General features: G+C 48.5%; 1 protein-coding gene across 1 annotated transcript in view; it reads left to right on the top strand.

The window, feature by feature from the left end:
• The window catches only part of SPEG (SPEG complex locus), a 186,536-nt gene that overhangs the window by 145,633 nt on the left and 27,631 nt on the right, over positions 1–13,272 (top strand). Inside the window, exons 25-31 of the mRNA XM_015426902.1 lie at positions 3,006–3,178; positions 4,329–4,355; positions 4,657–4,809; positions 5,395–5,437; positions 5,624–5,692; positions 7,115–9,344; positions 13,226–13,271. Of these exons, the coding sequence (XP_015282388.1) occupies positions 3,006–3,178; positions 4,329–4,355; positions 4,657–4,809; positions 5,395–5,437; positions 5,624–5,692; positions 7,115–9,344; positions 13,226–13,271 (2,741 nt within the window). The remainder of the gene's footprint in view (positions 1–3,005; positions 3,179–4,328; positions 4,356–4,656; positions 4,810–5,394; positions 5,438–5,623; positions 5,693–7,114; positions 9,345–13,225; position 13,272) is intronic.

Raw genomic sequence — 13,272 nt, forward strand, 5'->3', positions numbered from 1 at the left:
ATGACACACTTCCGGTGATGTCAGGGGGTGTGGCATATGCTAATGAGTTATGCTAATGAGTTCCCCTAGCACTTTTTCTACGAAACGACCCCTGCAGTGCACTATAGGAATATGACACTTTCTGCCAGATCCAGGCAAATCTAACATGTGTAAAGAAAGCAACCACCAATCTGTGTCTTGGTTGGAGCTGATCTCCTCCTGACTTTTTCCTCATACTGTCCCATACTGTCCCAGCTATGTCTGAGGAGAAGAGTCAAATGCAGGAGATTAGCTATGTGGTTATTTCTCTTACCAGAACTACACAGCCCTGCAGAATGATGGTGCTGGGGCTAAACATAGACAGGGGCAGCTCTCCATTCCACATAGTTACTCCCAGTGGACATTACCCAGGGTGACCAGATAATACCAAAATGGCTCCTACTTAGCAACATATCAATCATGCCTCAGTAGTGAAAATGAAGCGGAATGGACAAGTACAGAGTCCTGGCGAAGCACAAGGGGCTTCCAGAAGATCATTTCAGTCACATTACTTAATAAAGACAAAACATTCTAGGAGTTCTGGGTTTTTCACCACATTGAGAACTGAATGAGTGGAGGATATATTGGGAATGGACAGCTAAGAGCCCTGAGGGAAGCATAGAGAATGGTTCCCTTAATAGCGGTATTTTTATTAGGTTCACGGAGCATCTCCATGTACAGGCAGACCCCAGAGTCACACTGCAGGATCCTGGCTCCAACTCTGGGGGGTAGTAGAAGGAAAGAATAAATCCAAGGGATGTGAATTCTGCCAGAGGCAAGAGAAAGTAGGACAGTGATTGTGCAAATTAGATTCAGAAGGGGCCCTACAGAGGCTTAGCCAGTCCTGCCCTGAGGCAGGAAAACCTCTACCTCATTCAGAAACTCCGGCTGCTTAGCATATTGAAGAGCAGATGGAAGGTGATCTGACAAGAAAACTCAGAGGCTTCCCAGGAGATGATATGGGTCATCAAAATAGCTCTAGTATCAAGTAGGAAGAGGAAGGACATAAACAGTGGTGGGGACACATTCATCAGTGTAAAGAAGCACGAGGATTAACCAGAAGGGCAATTTGCCTGAGGAAGAAGTGGATTCCTTTCTCTTGCAACCACTAGATAAATGCTGGTGTGTAGTTTTGCTGGGAAAGATTGAAGGTCAAAGAAGACGGGGACGGCAAAGGATGAGATGGTTAGACAGTGTCAGCGATGCAACGAACATGAAATTGAGCCAACTTCGGAGGACGGCGGAAGACAGGAGAGCCTGGCGGGAGATTGTCCATGGGGTCGCGAAGAGTCGGACTCGACTGTGCGACTGAACAACAACAACAAGTTTTACCAAATACCAAATTATGTATTTGAATGGGCTGTAAAATACAAGGTTAACTGTAGGCAGTGCTCTGGTGAAAAGGATCAGCAGGCCAGCCCAGTCCCGTCCGGTCTCGGAAGCGAAGGAGGGTCAGCCCTGGCTGTCACTGGGATGGGAGGCCACCAAGGGAGCCCAGGGTCGCTACAGGGAGGCAGGCAATGTGGCAGACCACCTCTGCTGGTCTCTTGCCTTGGAAACCCCAAGAGGGGCTGCCACAAGATGGCTGCCACTTGATGGAACTTTCCATGACCGAGCCGAAGTCCAGCAGTGCCTTGAAGACTAACAACATGTATTCCAGCAAAAAGCTCACTGAACCAGATTAAATGTATTTATTTATTTGGATGTATATCCCGCCCTCCACATGGGCAGGCTCAGGGCAGGTAACAACAGTGTAAAACCAAATTAAAACAACAGTATAAAGTGCCATACTCCTAAGTACCATGCCAGCTCTGATAGAACCATATCAACAGTGGTGGGAGAGTTAAGATGTTAGGGTCCAGGCCGCTGGTGGGGTCAGCCACAAAGTGGGGGCTCCCGCTGCCTCAACCAAAAGCCCAGCAGAAGAGCTCCATCTAGGGCTGCCAAGTGGGGGTGGGGGGCAATGTTCCCTCTAAGCTGTGAAGTCTTGTGAGCAAAAACTGTACTTTGTGAGCTACTGGCATGAAAGTTGTCAGCGAGCGATTTGGCTGCTGCATAAACTAGTTTACTCTGGGGCCATCCCTTCCTGTGCTAAGACAAAAATGTGTGAGCTGGAGGCTATAAAGCTGTGAGCTAGCTCACACTAACTCAGCTTAGAGGGAACGCTGGCAGCAGCTGTTTCTGTAAGTGGTTCCAGGGCTCCAGGGGACCCACTGAAGTGAAAACTCCCCCAGAGGTGTGAGACCCCCTGCTTTTCCAAGCCCTTAGCAGACGCGGTCACTCTGTGTTGGATGTTACAAGTTAAAACACTTCTATTTCAGTATTTACTGGGTTAATACTGTTTACTAAATCACATGTTTGTTTATAACCAATGTGTTATGCCAATAAAGGTTTCTGTTCTGAATTGAATATAACCAATGTGTTTAGAGAGCTAGAGCCCACACAGGCATCGCCATCAACACCTGCGCTGCCACGTTCTGGACTAGGTGCATCTTCCGGAGCAGAGTCAAGGGCAGCCCCACGTAGAGAGAGTTACAATAATCCAGTCTGGAAGTGACCATTACATGGATCACTGTCACTGGGTCCTGGGGAGTAAGATATGGGGCCAAATGCCTGACCTGGGCCTCCAGTAGCACCCCCAGGCTCTTCACCCTCAATGCCAGGACCAACAGGGCCCCATCAAAGGCTCGGCTTGGAGCCTGATTCCCTGTCCCAGCCCCCTACAATCCAGGTACAGGACCTCCGTCTTAGCTGGATTAAGCTGCAGTCGGCTTAGTCCCGGCAAGTAAACTCCTGCTTTCGCGGCTACCATAGACTAACATGGCTGCCCCTGTGGATTAATGTTATGTCTGGACATTGACGGTATCACTGGTAAGAGCCTGCTTCAGGTCCAGACATTTCACTGTTGTGGGTGACTTTTGCTAAGCTAACAGCTGTTTTACTGGGGCACCTTCCTTACTGCTTCTGCACCCTGTTCTTCTCCCCAGCCTGAAAACCTGCTGCTGGCTGAACCAGGCAGTGATCAGGTGAGGATCTGCGACTTTGGCAATGCCCAGGAGCTGACTCCAGACGAGCCACGCTACTGCAAGTATGGCACCCCTGAATTTGTAAGCCCCGAGATCATCAGCCAGAGCCCTGTCTCCACTGTCACCGATGTTTGGTAAACAGAGGACACTGCATGATGTAATATGTCTCTGTGCATGTACCTTAAGTGTCTCTGAACGAAGATACCAGAAAGGAGCACACTAAAAAGGGGGGAACCTGAGTTTGAGTACTGAGCATGTTTTGATTATGGATGTGCTTAGCTTGTATGTGAGAAAGTGTTCTGGGACTGCTAAGAGAAGAAAGACAGGGCATTTAAGAACATAAGAACATAAGAGAAGCCAATGGCCCATCCCGTCCAACACTCTGTGTCACACAGTGGCCAGAAATACCAGGTGCCATCAGGAGGTCCACCAGTGGGGCCAGGACGTTAGAATCCCTCTCACTGTTGGCCCCCCCAAGCACCAAGAAGACAGAGCATCACTTGCCCCAGAGCCCCTATCTATACCTTGTGGCTAATAGCCACTGATGGACCTCTGCTCCATATGCTTATCTAATTCCCTTTTGAAGCCATCCATGCTTGTAGGTGCCACCACCTCCTGTGGCAGTGAATTCCATGTGTAAATCACTCTTTGGGTAAAGAAGTACTTCCTTTTATCCATTCTAATGGGCTCAGCAATTTCATGGAGTGCCCACGAGTTCTTGCATGGTGAGAAAGGGAGAAAAGGACTTCTTTCTCTGCCTGCTCTATCCCGTGCATGATCTTATAAACCTCGATCATGTCACCCCTCAGCCGTTGTTTCTCTAAGCTAGAGAGCCCCAAGTGTTTTAACCTTTCTTCGTTGATATCGGGCTCTTGACTGTTGGCTTGCATGAAGAACATTACACGCAGAGGCTGTGTGTGTGTGCGCATGCGCATGCATGTCAAAAAAGCAGAGGTGTCTTAGAGGCACAGATTGTGCCGCTTACTTCACCTGGGATCTGGCAGATCGGGAACTGCCATTTGCTAGAGGCGAGCACATGTCTCATTTTTGTGTAAGGCCAACTTGGGACATGAGGGCATGCTAGGCAAATCCAAACCGTGCAGGCATTAGAACGGCCTGACATTGTGGAATGACGCCAAAAGAAGCGTGTGGGTTTACACAGTCTTCTAGCCTGAGGCGTCTTCTCGTAGGAATGCCAAGCATAGGTTCCAACAAATCCATGTAACTTGGCTCCTAGGATGTCCTGTGCAAACACCGAAATTCTGTCTCTTCTCTTTGTTACAGGCCAGTGGGAGTCATCACGTACCTATGGTAAGCCTCAAATTTCACTAGGCTTGTCCAGGCCTTTCCCATACACGCTAAATCACATTTAACCGGTTCCACAAAGAGCAAGACTGCAATCTTCTTTGTTCTACCCTTATGCACCTGGCAGAGTGCTGTCCACAGAGCCTAACTCCTCTGATATGGGGGTGGGAAACTGGGGTTTTGAAAAGCTGCCTTTCCAGAATTCCCACGCCTGCATCCATGCACGCTGGGCACAGAAGCTTCAGAGAATGTGTCCCAGACTTACCTACTGGCTATTCTGCTGAGAATTTTCTGTTTCCCTTGATAGCCTTACAGGGATCTCCCCATTTGTGGGTGAGAACGACAAGACCACGCTCATGAACATTCGCAACTACAATGTAGCTTTTGAGGAGAGCATGTTCACAGGACTGACACGAGAGGCAAAAGGCTTTGTTATCAAAGTGCTGGTCAATGATCACCTGTGAGTAACTGGGTCCTATGAGGTTCCTCATGGGGTGGGATGAGAGGCCGGCATCTGTTGTGAGACCAGGAAGATTCCCATACTCCTTCTCACAGACTATGCAGAGCAAGGCCTTGCCTTCACTGAGGCAGAAAGTGGAACCCAGGCTTCTAGTGGGGAAGGAAGAAAAAAAAACATCTCTCAATGGGTCGCAAGTAGAGTCCCACCCAGTCCTCCATCTCCTCAGATGGAAAGAGATTCCCCCAACGCCTTGTGGGCAATCTTCCCCCGACAATCATATACAGTCATCATGACTTCCTTGCTTGTGCTAGCAAGTTCCTAGGTGATATAATCACTTCCCTTTAGGAAATCATATGTCAGTATTAATACCACTCTGTCCAAGCAGTGAGGACGTCAGCTATCCTAAAAAGCCAGACGATTCCTTATTTGGTCTTATGATTAGACTCTGGAGAGCAAGGTGCATTGGGAGAAAAGGAGGAATCAGGCCAAGCTCTTCTTCCTTTAGTCTAGTCCCTTAGCCTTCCCTTAGTCTAGTCCAGTGAATGCCACTTCCACACCCTGATTCCTTCCTGTCATTTTAAACAGGAGGCCCAATGCAGAGCAGACCCTAGAACATCCCTGGTTCAAGGTGAGTCCAACCAGTGACACTTGTGCTGGGTTGTTGTTGTTGTTTGGGGGGGGGGTGTTTGGGCAGGAGGAAATTTGAGGAATTAGAAGGGGGGTTCCTTCCAGTTCAGCCCCTTGCCTCGTTTACATAGAACAAAGGCTGCTCTTTCTGAATGCCTGAGCCTGCTTCCATTTCCCTTCCTTTCAGACACTGGCAAAGGGCAAGAGCATCAGCACTGATCATCTCAGGCTCTTCATATCTCGTAGAAGGTGGCAGGTAAAGTTGGTGCTGGAGGTGGAAGATCACTTGGGAGGCAGCCGTTGAAGTGGTGGCAGTTAATAGGTTGGTGGGTTAGAACTTGCACACTTCTAAATGAGCAAGAATGGGGAGGGGAGGGGAAGGATAAGATCAGGCTGCCTACAGAACAAGCCGGGGGAGCCTTGGTGAGTCCCAGTGCATGGGCATGTGCCCCCCATAACATGTCGCAAACACATTTGTAACACTTTTGCTGCTTTGGAACACACTCATTACTGAACCATCGTTAGGACTAGGAAGCAATGCCTTTCCTAATAGGGCAAAGGTTTGCTACTGCTTCCCGAGCACCCATCTTTCCCTCCCATTCCATTTAAATTAATGGTGTAGGTGCCTAGAAATGTGGAATGTGCCATCGGCCAGCATTTGCAGTGAGTAAGGGCATAAAATAGGCAAGATATTCCACTGCTCATTGGAAAAGGAGACTTGGGGGTGACAAAGATGTTTTGGTGGAGGGGGGGGGCTATGTTGCTACAATAAGCATCTTGGAGGGCAAGCAGTACCGCACAAAAAGGAGGCCTAGATGGTGAGAAATTGGGAGCTGTAGCCTACGATGGGATGAGCTGGTAAGGGGGGGGGCAGCTGGGTGCTTGTTAAGGGGGCTAAAACGTGCAAGGGAGCTCAATGAGGTTTGATGATGAGTGGTTTTAGAAAATAACCCCTGGTCTTACTGCTGGCCATCTGCCCCATCAAAACTTTGTGTGTGTGTGTCCCATGGCATCTACTGGGTGGGGAGTTTGACCCTCTAACCCATTTGAATGCAATGGTCTTGTAATCAGGGGAATCCTGCCAGCTTCTATAATCTCAGAATCGGCTGTGGTGTCAGTGCTTAGGGAGTCAGACTAGGATCTGCCCAGGTAGGTTTGAATCCCCATCCTGCCATGGAAGCCCGCTGGGTGACCTTGGGCCAGTCACACACTCTCAGCCTAACCTACCTCACAAGGTTGTTGTGAAGATTAAATGGAGGAGAGGCAAACAATATAAGCTGCTTTGGACCTCCACTGGGGAAAAAGGGGAGGTCAAAATAAATAAAGTAAAATAAAATGGGTTTGTGTAATCAACCAGGGTGCTTGATCTCAGCACATTGTCTTGATCTATCATAAATATGCTCCACTGTTCATAAAGTGTAGTTTTCCATATAACTCTTAGGATACTTTGTACATTTTTAAATCCCCCCCCCCAACACACACAGTCTCTTGAAACAAGTTCTTCCCGTATTATGCTTTCTTTGTAGTTTCTAGCCCCCAGCACAGGGGGAGGACAGTATCCTTGGGTACATTGGCACATGTTGAGAGGGCAAAGCCTTGTAGTAGAAGGTGGGGGTGTGACTGGGGCTTGCCCTCCAGCCTGTTTCTCCCCTCCCTCAAATATGCTTTCTCTTCCCAGCGCTCCCAGATCAGTTACAAGTGCAACATGGTGCCACGACCCATCCCTGAGCTTCTGGAGGATACATCCAGCCACTTGTCCATCGCTGTGCCACGCCTCCTCAAGGAGAGTTCAGTGCTGTCTTCGTCCTCCGACTCTGATGACCCAGAAGAGTTGCCCTATATCCCCATGCCCCTTCAGCCTGAATTTTCTGGTTCTCGCATGTCCCTCACGGAGATCCCCACAGATGATGAGCCTCTGGGCCCAAATGGTACTCCAGTGGACGAAGAAGGTACATCTATGGAGTGGCAGGATGAGGGACAGGGAGCGGCAGTGCACACCAAGAGGAAGGAAGAGGTGGAATCCTCTGTCAGAAGGCAAAAGGGTAAGTTGCCACGGAAGCGCTCCACAGAAGCTGAGGAGCCTAGCGGTTCTGATGAGGAGGCTCATGACTCCAGGAAGAGGCCCGAGTACCCCAGGAAGGCCCTGAAGAAAGGTTCTAGTCTGGATTCCCCAGAATCATCAGAGAAGACTTCCCGCAAGGGAGAGCTGCGTCGTGGCAGTTCTGCAGATAGCGCCCTGTTGCTTAGCCTTCCCTCAGATGAAGCCGAGTATCAGTCTCATTCCCGCAAAAGACTGACCAAGGCAGCCTCCATGGAGTTGCCCTCCCGGAGCCCCAGCCCTGGGACATTGTACCACAGGAAGGGTGGTTTGCCTGAGGAAGAATACACTCAGCGTTTGGAGCTCATGCGCCAGCGCTTACTACGTGGCAGCCCTGTGGATGGCAAATTAAGTGGCTTGCGAGGACCCCTACTAGAGACACTCGGTCTTGAGAAGAAGGTGCCAAGGCCCCCCAGGTTGGAGAAACAGCTGTCCCCTGGACATAAGATGGTGCGCGCGGCATCTAGTGAGGCAGCTCCTCAGCAGCTTCCCCCTGAGGGGCGCCTCCTCCAGAAGAGCAGCTCCTTCAGCCAAGGGGATGGGGAGCCTGTTATCCTGCACCGCCGCTCTGGAGCACCACTAGAAATCCCCCTGGCACACACTGAGGCCCAGAGATTGAAAGAGACACCATCACTCTCGGCTCTGAATGAGTCCAGGCCACATACACCACATGAGATTCCCTCCAAGCCACCCACCCCTGAGACTGAAGAGTCAACAAAGCCTAGTAATAGGCCTAGTTTGCGGAGACCAACAGCCAGAGGCTCTGAGGACAAGCTACTGGCCAGATTGGCCAAACCTGATACCCCAGCACCTGTGAAAGCCATAGTTCCCCCAAGGGAATCAATACCACTCACACCAATTTCGCCCTCTCCTGGCAGCTCAGCACCCAAGCGTTCTGCCTATGCTGAGGTGATGCAGTCCATCATGCTTCCAGCTCATGAGGCAGCAGACTCTTCCGTTGCTGCCTCAGAAAGTGTACCCCAAGATCCCTCAGCAGGTATGCAGTCCCACACGGCTGTCTATGCCAAGGTGGCCGCTCAGGCATCTGGCCAAGAGCCATCTGTCCCAGCTCGCTCCTCTAGTACGGAACACATCCCGGACATTGATTCTGAAGAGGTGTTTGAGACCAAGTTCAAGAGAAGTTGGGAAGGCTCCCTCAGCAGGGGCCGTAAGCTACTTTCCAGGTCAGAGGAGCGGCAGCTGGCTTGGCCCCTGGTGCGGGAAGAAGGCATGTACCGGCCAGGCCCAGTGGGTGCTCCGGTAGAGCTGTCCAAGTCCGCGGCCTCTCGGTGCCTCGGTGAGCGCTCTCATTCAGTGCAAGACCTGCATGAGGTGGAGAAAGAAACTGGCTTCATTCGCAGGATGTCAATGCGACTCCGACGCACTCCCCCCGCTGAGAGAAGGAAGGTCAAGGTGGAGGAGGCAGGAGGAACCACCGTCCAGGGCCAGCGGCTTCCCAGGGGCCTGGTGTCCAAGGAGAAAAAGGACTCAGACAGCCTGCAGTCAGAGCCAGGATCCAGTGAGTCCCCTGTCATGGCTGTACGCAGGAAGATTGGCACCACCATGGAGCGCCTCTCTACACACCTACGCAGCCATTCACAGCAGCATGCTGATGAAGCCCACACGGCCACGGTTGGTGACCGTGTCAGACAGCCTGAGAAGAGAATCCCGTTGATCTCTCAGCTGCGTCGGGCCAATTCTGAGGGTGAGAACCTGCGTCAGGTGGGCATCCCACAGAACCAGCTGGCCGCCCAATCTGCCAACGTCCCTTCCACAGAGTCCTTCCAGTCTGACTCATCCATAGGCAACGGTGAGCACTGGGACAGGGAGCAAACTGAATATACTGCCGTACAGATGCGTAAAGAAGATGGTGGTGGTGGGGACTCATAACCTCAGCCCTTTTGGAACTAAAACAGGTGAGCAGGAGCCCCATGTGATGTGCCTTGTTGCTGGACTCTACCATTTTAGACAACATATGGGATTAAAATGTTTAAATACCTCCTGGCCTAAAATACTCCTGAACCACACTAGATGAATATGAAAGGGGAAAAGCTAGCCTAGAAGTGCCTTGGAGAGGGATGGTGGCATGGCTATAGCCCAATCTCATCAGTTATCGGGAGCTAAGCAGTGTCGGTACTTGGATGGAAGACCACCAAGAAAGACTCTGCAGAGGAAGGCAATGGTAAACCACCTCTGCTTCTCACTTTCCTTGAAAGCCCCTTGCTGGGGTCACCATAAGTTGATTGTGACTTGACAGGACTTTACATGCTGGTTTTATATATACCAGAAGTATTTCGTGCAGGCATTCCAACATTTTAACTCCCTGTTGTCCGAAATGGCACAGTCCATCAATAGGTGCATTGCAAGAAGTTTCTGCTCACCAGCTTTAACTGTTAGACCAATCCCTCTATATATTTGGGGCAGAAAAAGCCTGTGCCTTTTGCAAAATGATTGCCATGACCTACAATGGGGGAGAAGCTACTCTGTCCTGCAAAGAGACTGCTCACCACACAGTATGCATCTCAGAGCAGTCCCAAATGGGCAGGCAGGTTCATAGAGCACGAGCAGTTCTACCGTGATGTGCTATTATGTGCTGAAGGCCGGAGTCCCCCTCGCCAAAGTTGAGAAATGAGAAAAATACAATCCAGGACAACTATATCATCTCCTCTACTGGATTTGGGTTTCTTAAAACTAATCTTCATCTCAAATTCAAATTAAGTGATATGACAATTCAGGCTGCCTCCTCCCTCTGTGGAATGTAGGTAGCAAGACTGTTCCACACACTCGGCCTGTTTTCTTCTAGCCCTGGCTGTACTGCTGGAATCCTTGCTGCCTATTAGCCGCCTATTTGCACTCGCCATCTCCGCAAAGGCAAGGGTTGGCAACCCCCAGGTGGGGCAAAACAAAGAGAGAGATCACGGGATGGAAGCTTGGAAAGAAGTAAACAACCGTGATGTATTAGGCCAAAAAAAGTCTCCAAAGACCAGAAATGTCTTTTTCCAATATTTCAGTTTACTGGAAGAAATTCAAACGCCATCAACACAACAGATCATGCATATGATCTAATTTCGTGTATAACTTTTTCAAGGGGAGTAGCGTTGAAATACCTATATTTAATTGCAAAAATATAATTCTATTATTAGTATTAGCAAGAGAGTAGCACAAGGCTGTACAAACAACAGATTGATATATAACATACTTACAATATTAATCCATTTGACAAACTCTCTAGTAGTATCTCGTGGTGACACTCATCAAAACCATGAGTGTAATGTAAATTCACTCCTCCTATTTACTTATACATATCTAAAAAGTGTGTAAAACCTCATTTGGTTTTTCGACTCCTCAGGGGATTTTGCCTTTGTAAATGGGAATTGACCCTTTAAGATGCAGGTCTGGCAAGCAGCCGGCTGGCAGCAATTAAGGGTTTTAGATATGTATAAGTAAATAGGAGGAGTGAATTTACATTGCACTCATGGTTTTGATGAGTGTCACCACGAGATACTACCAGAGAGTTTGTCAAATGGATTAATGTTGTAAGTATGTTATATATCAGTCTGTTGTTTGTACAGCCTTGTGCTAGTCTCTTGCTAATACTAATAATAGAATTATATTTTTGTAATTAAATATAGGTATTTCAACGCTACTCCCCTTGAAAAAGTTATACACGAAATGAGATCATATGCATGATCTGTTGTGTTGATGGCGTTTGAATTTCTTCCAGTAAACTGAAATATTGGAAAAAGAAATTTCTGGTCTTTAGAGACTTTTTTTTGGCATAATACATCATGGTTGTTTACTTCTTTCCAAACCCCCAGATGGGGCCTGGAAATCTCCCAGAGTTACAATTGATCTCCAGACTGTAGCAAGCAGTTTCCCTGGGGAAAATGGCTGCTTTGGAGAGCAGACCGTACGGCATTATACCCCACTGAGGCTCCTCCCCTCCTCAAACCATGGCCTTCCCTCCCCCCAAAATACCCAGGAATTTCCCAGCCTAGAGTGGGAATGCTAGCAAAGGCGAACACAGTGGTTGTCTCCTGTTCCGGCTTGAGAACTTCTGGAGATCTGGGGGTGGAGCTTGCAAAGGGAGGAGTTTTGAGAAAGGAGGAAGCTCGACAAGGATTGGATTCTACGGAAGGGTCTGCCCCAAGTTCAATGTTTTGGAGAAGTGGGGTTCTTCCCAGCTTCTCTCTTGCATAGATGTGCATTTGTGCCTACCTAGGGATTCCCCTGTCTTTTCTCTGATCTTTCTCAAACCTGCATTGCTCCAAAGTTTTCAGAAAGATCACAGCAAAGGCTGGATGGCTGCTGTGTGAATGGGTTAAAATCTGACATTTCCAGCTCACATGACAGCCACTTCCCCTAACCCTGTCCCTGCAGCAGACGTTTCCTCTGGTGGGGGATTTTTCTAAAAAAAACCAAGTGGCACTAGAATATTATTGTATTGATATACCATTGTAATAGTAGGTACAACAGGTTCTCTGAATTCCCAGCTGTCATTTTAAAAAATGTCAGTCTCTATACCCTTCTCTTGCAGACAGAAGGGAAAAGGCATATTTTTTCAAGGGAAGGGGTTAATGACTGGAAATTCAGAGAACCTGGTGCTCCTATTGTTGCAATGGTATATCAGTATAACAGTATTCTAGTGCTGATTTATTTTTTAAAAACTCAAAGCCCTGGTAGTCCAGGGGACAGGGGTGGCTACTTCTGGGGCATTTGGGCAGGGAAACTGTGGGGAAATCTGCCATGTGGAAGCCCCACGGCAGCGGCTGCTGCTGCTGCTGCTGCACTTAATCTGCAACTACACCAGCAACCGAGAAACCACAAAGTCCTGTCCCCGTGTGGACGACACCAGATTCTACCCTCCAAAGCAGCCATTTTTCTACAGGGGAACTGATCTCTGTAATCTGGAGATCAGTTGTAATTCCAGGGGATCTCCAGGACCCACCTGGGGGTTCACAACAAACACACAAGAAACACAGCAAAGTTGAATAAACGTGGAAAATCACCGTGTTCAAACAAAACACACAGTTCTGATATGCTACTATAACTTCATTATTCAATTAAATCATATACTTATAATATACAGTAAAGACCCTAGTGTTATATAGTAAAGACCCTAGGTTATTCAGCTTTTCAGGATTGAGCCATAGCAAGGAAAGTAAATTCTTCCAGTGCTAAAGTTTGGTGATCCCTGTTCATCTTTATCTGTGTCCATGTGGCTGGAAGAAATCATTCTTTTAATTTCGCAGAAACAAGTGGGTCAGTTTTTTAGAAGACTGAATGGTTTATAAAAAGGAAGAACTACACAGAACCCAAAGCCAAGAATTGATGCATTTTTCTTCGGGGCTTTGGTAGTGGGAGTGCAAAATTCCCCCAAAAGGTATATGAACTGAAAACTTGTTCCATATGGTAAGGACATTTTATCTACACTAGAGGTGCTGGGGCTCAACTATCTTTGAATCAAATACGTCTAACCTAATAAATATATAAGAGAACAAGAGGGAAGAATGAACTGCATACCTGGAGCAGGCAACAGACCTTGAGAGGTGGAGATACGAGTGTCAGGTCTTGCACTGAGTACAGACAGCAAGAGAAAGCCAGCACTGTGTCCAACAGATCTCTGCACATTTTATAGAATATTTTGGCTAGGGTGAGAATGAGCCCTCTCTCACACGTTCCTTCCCACAGCTCCCAGTGAAGGCCAGCGTCGTGGTTCTCGCTGGGAACGCTGGAAC

This window comes from Gekko japonicus, unplaced genomic scaffold (genome assembly GCF_001447785.1).
Source record: "Gekko japonicus isolate JY-2015 unplaced genomic scaffold, Gekko_japonicus_V1.1 scaffold104, whole genome shotgun sequence".
NCBI lineage: Eukaryota > Metazoa > Chordata > Lepidosauria > Squamata > Gekkonidae > Gekko > Gekko japonicus.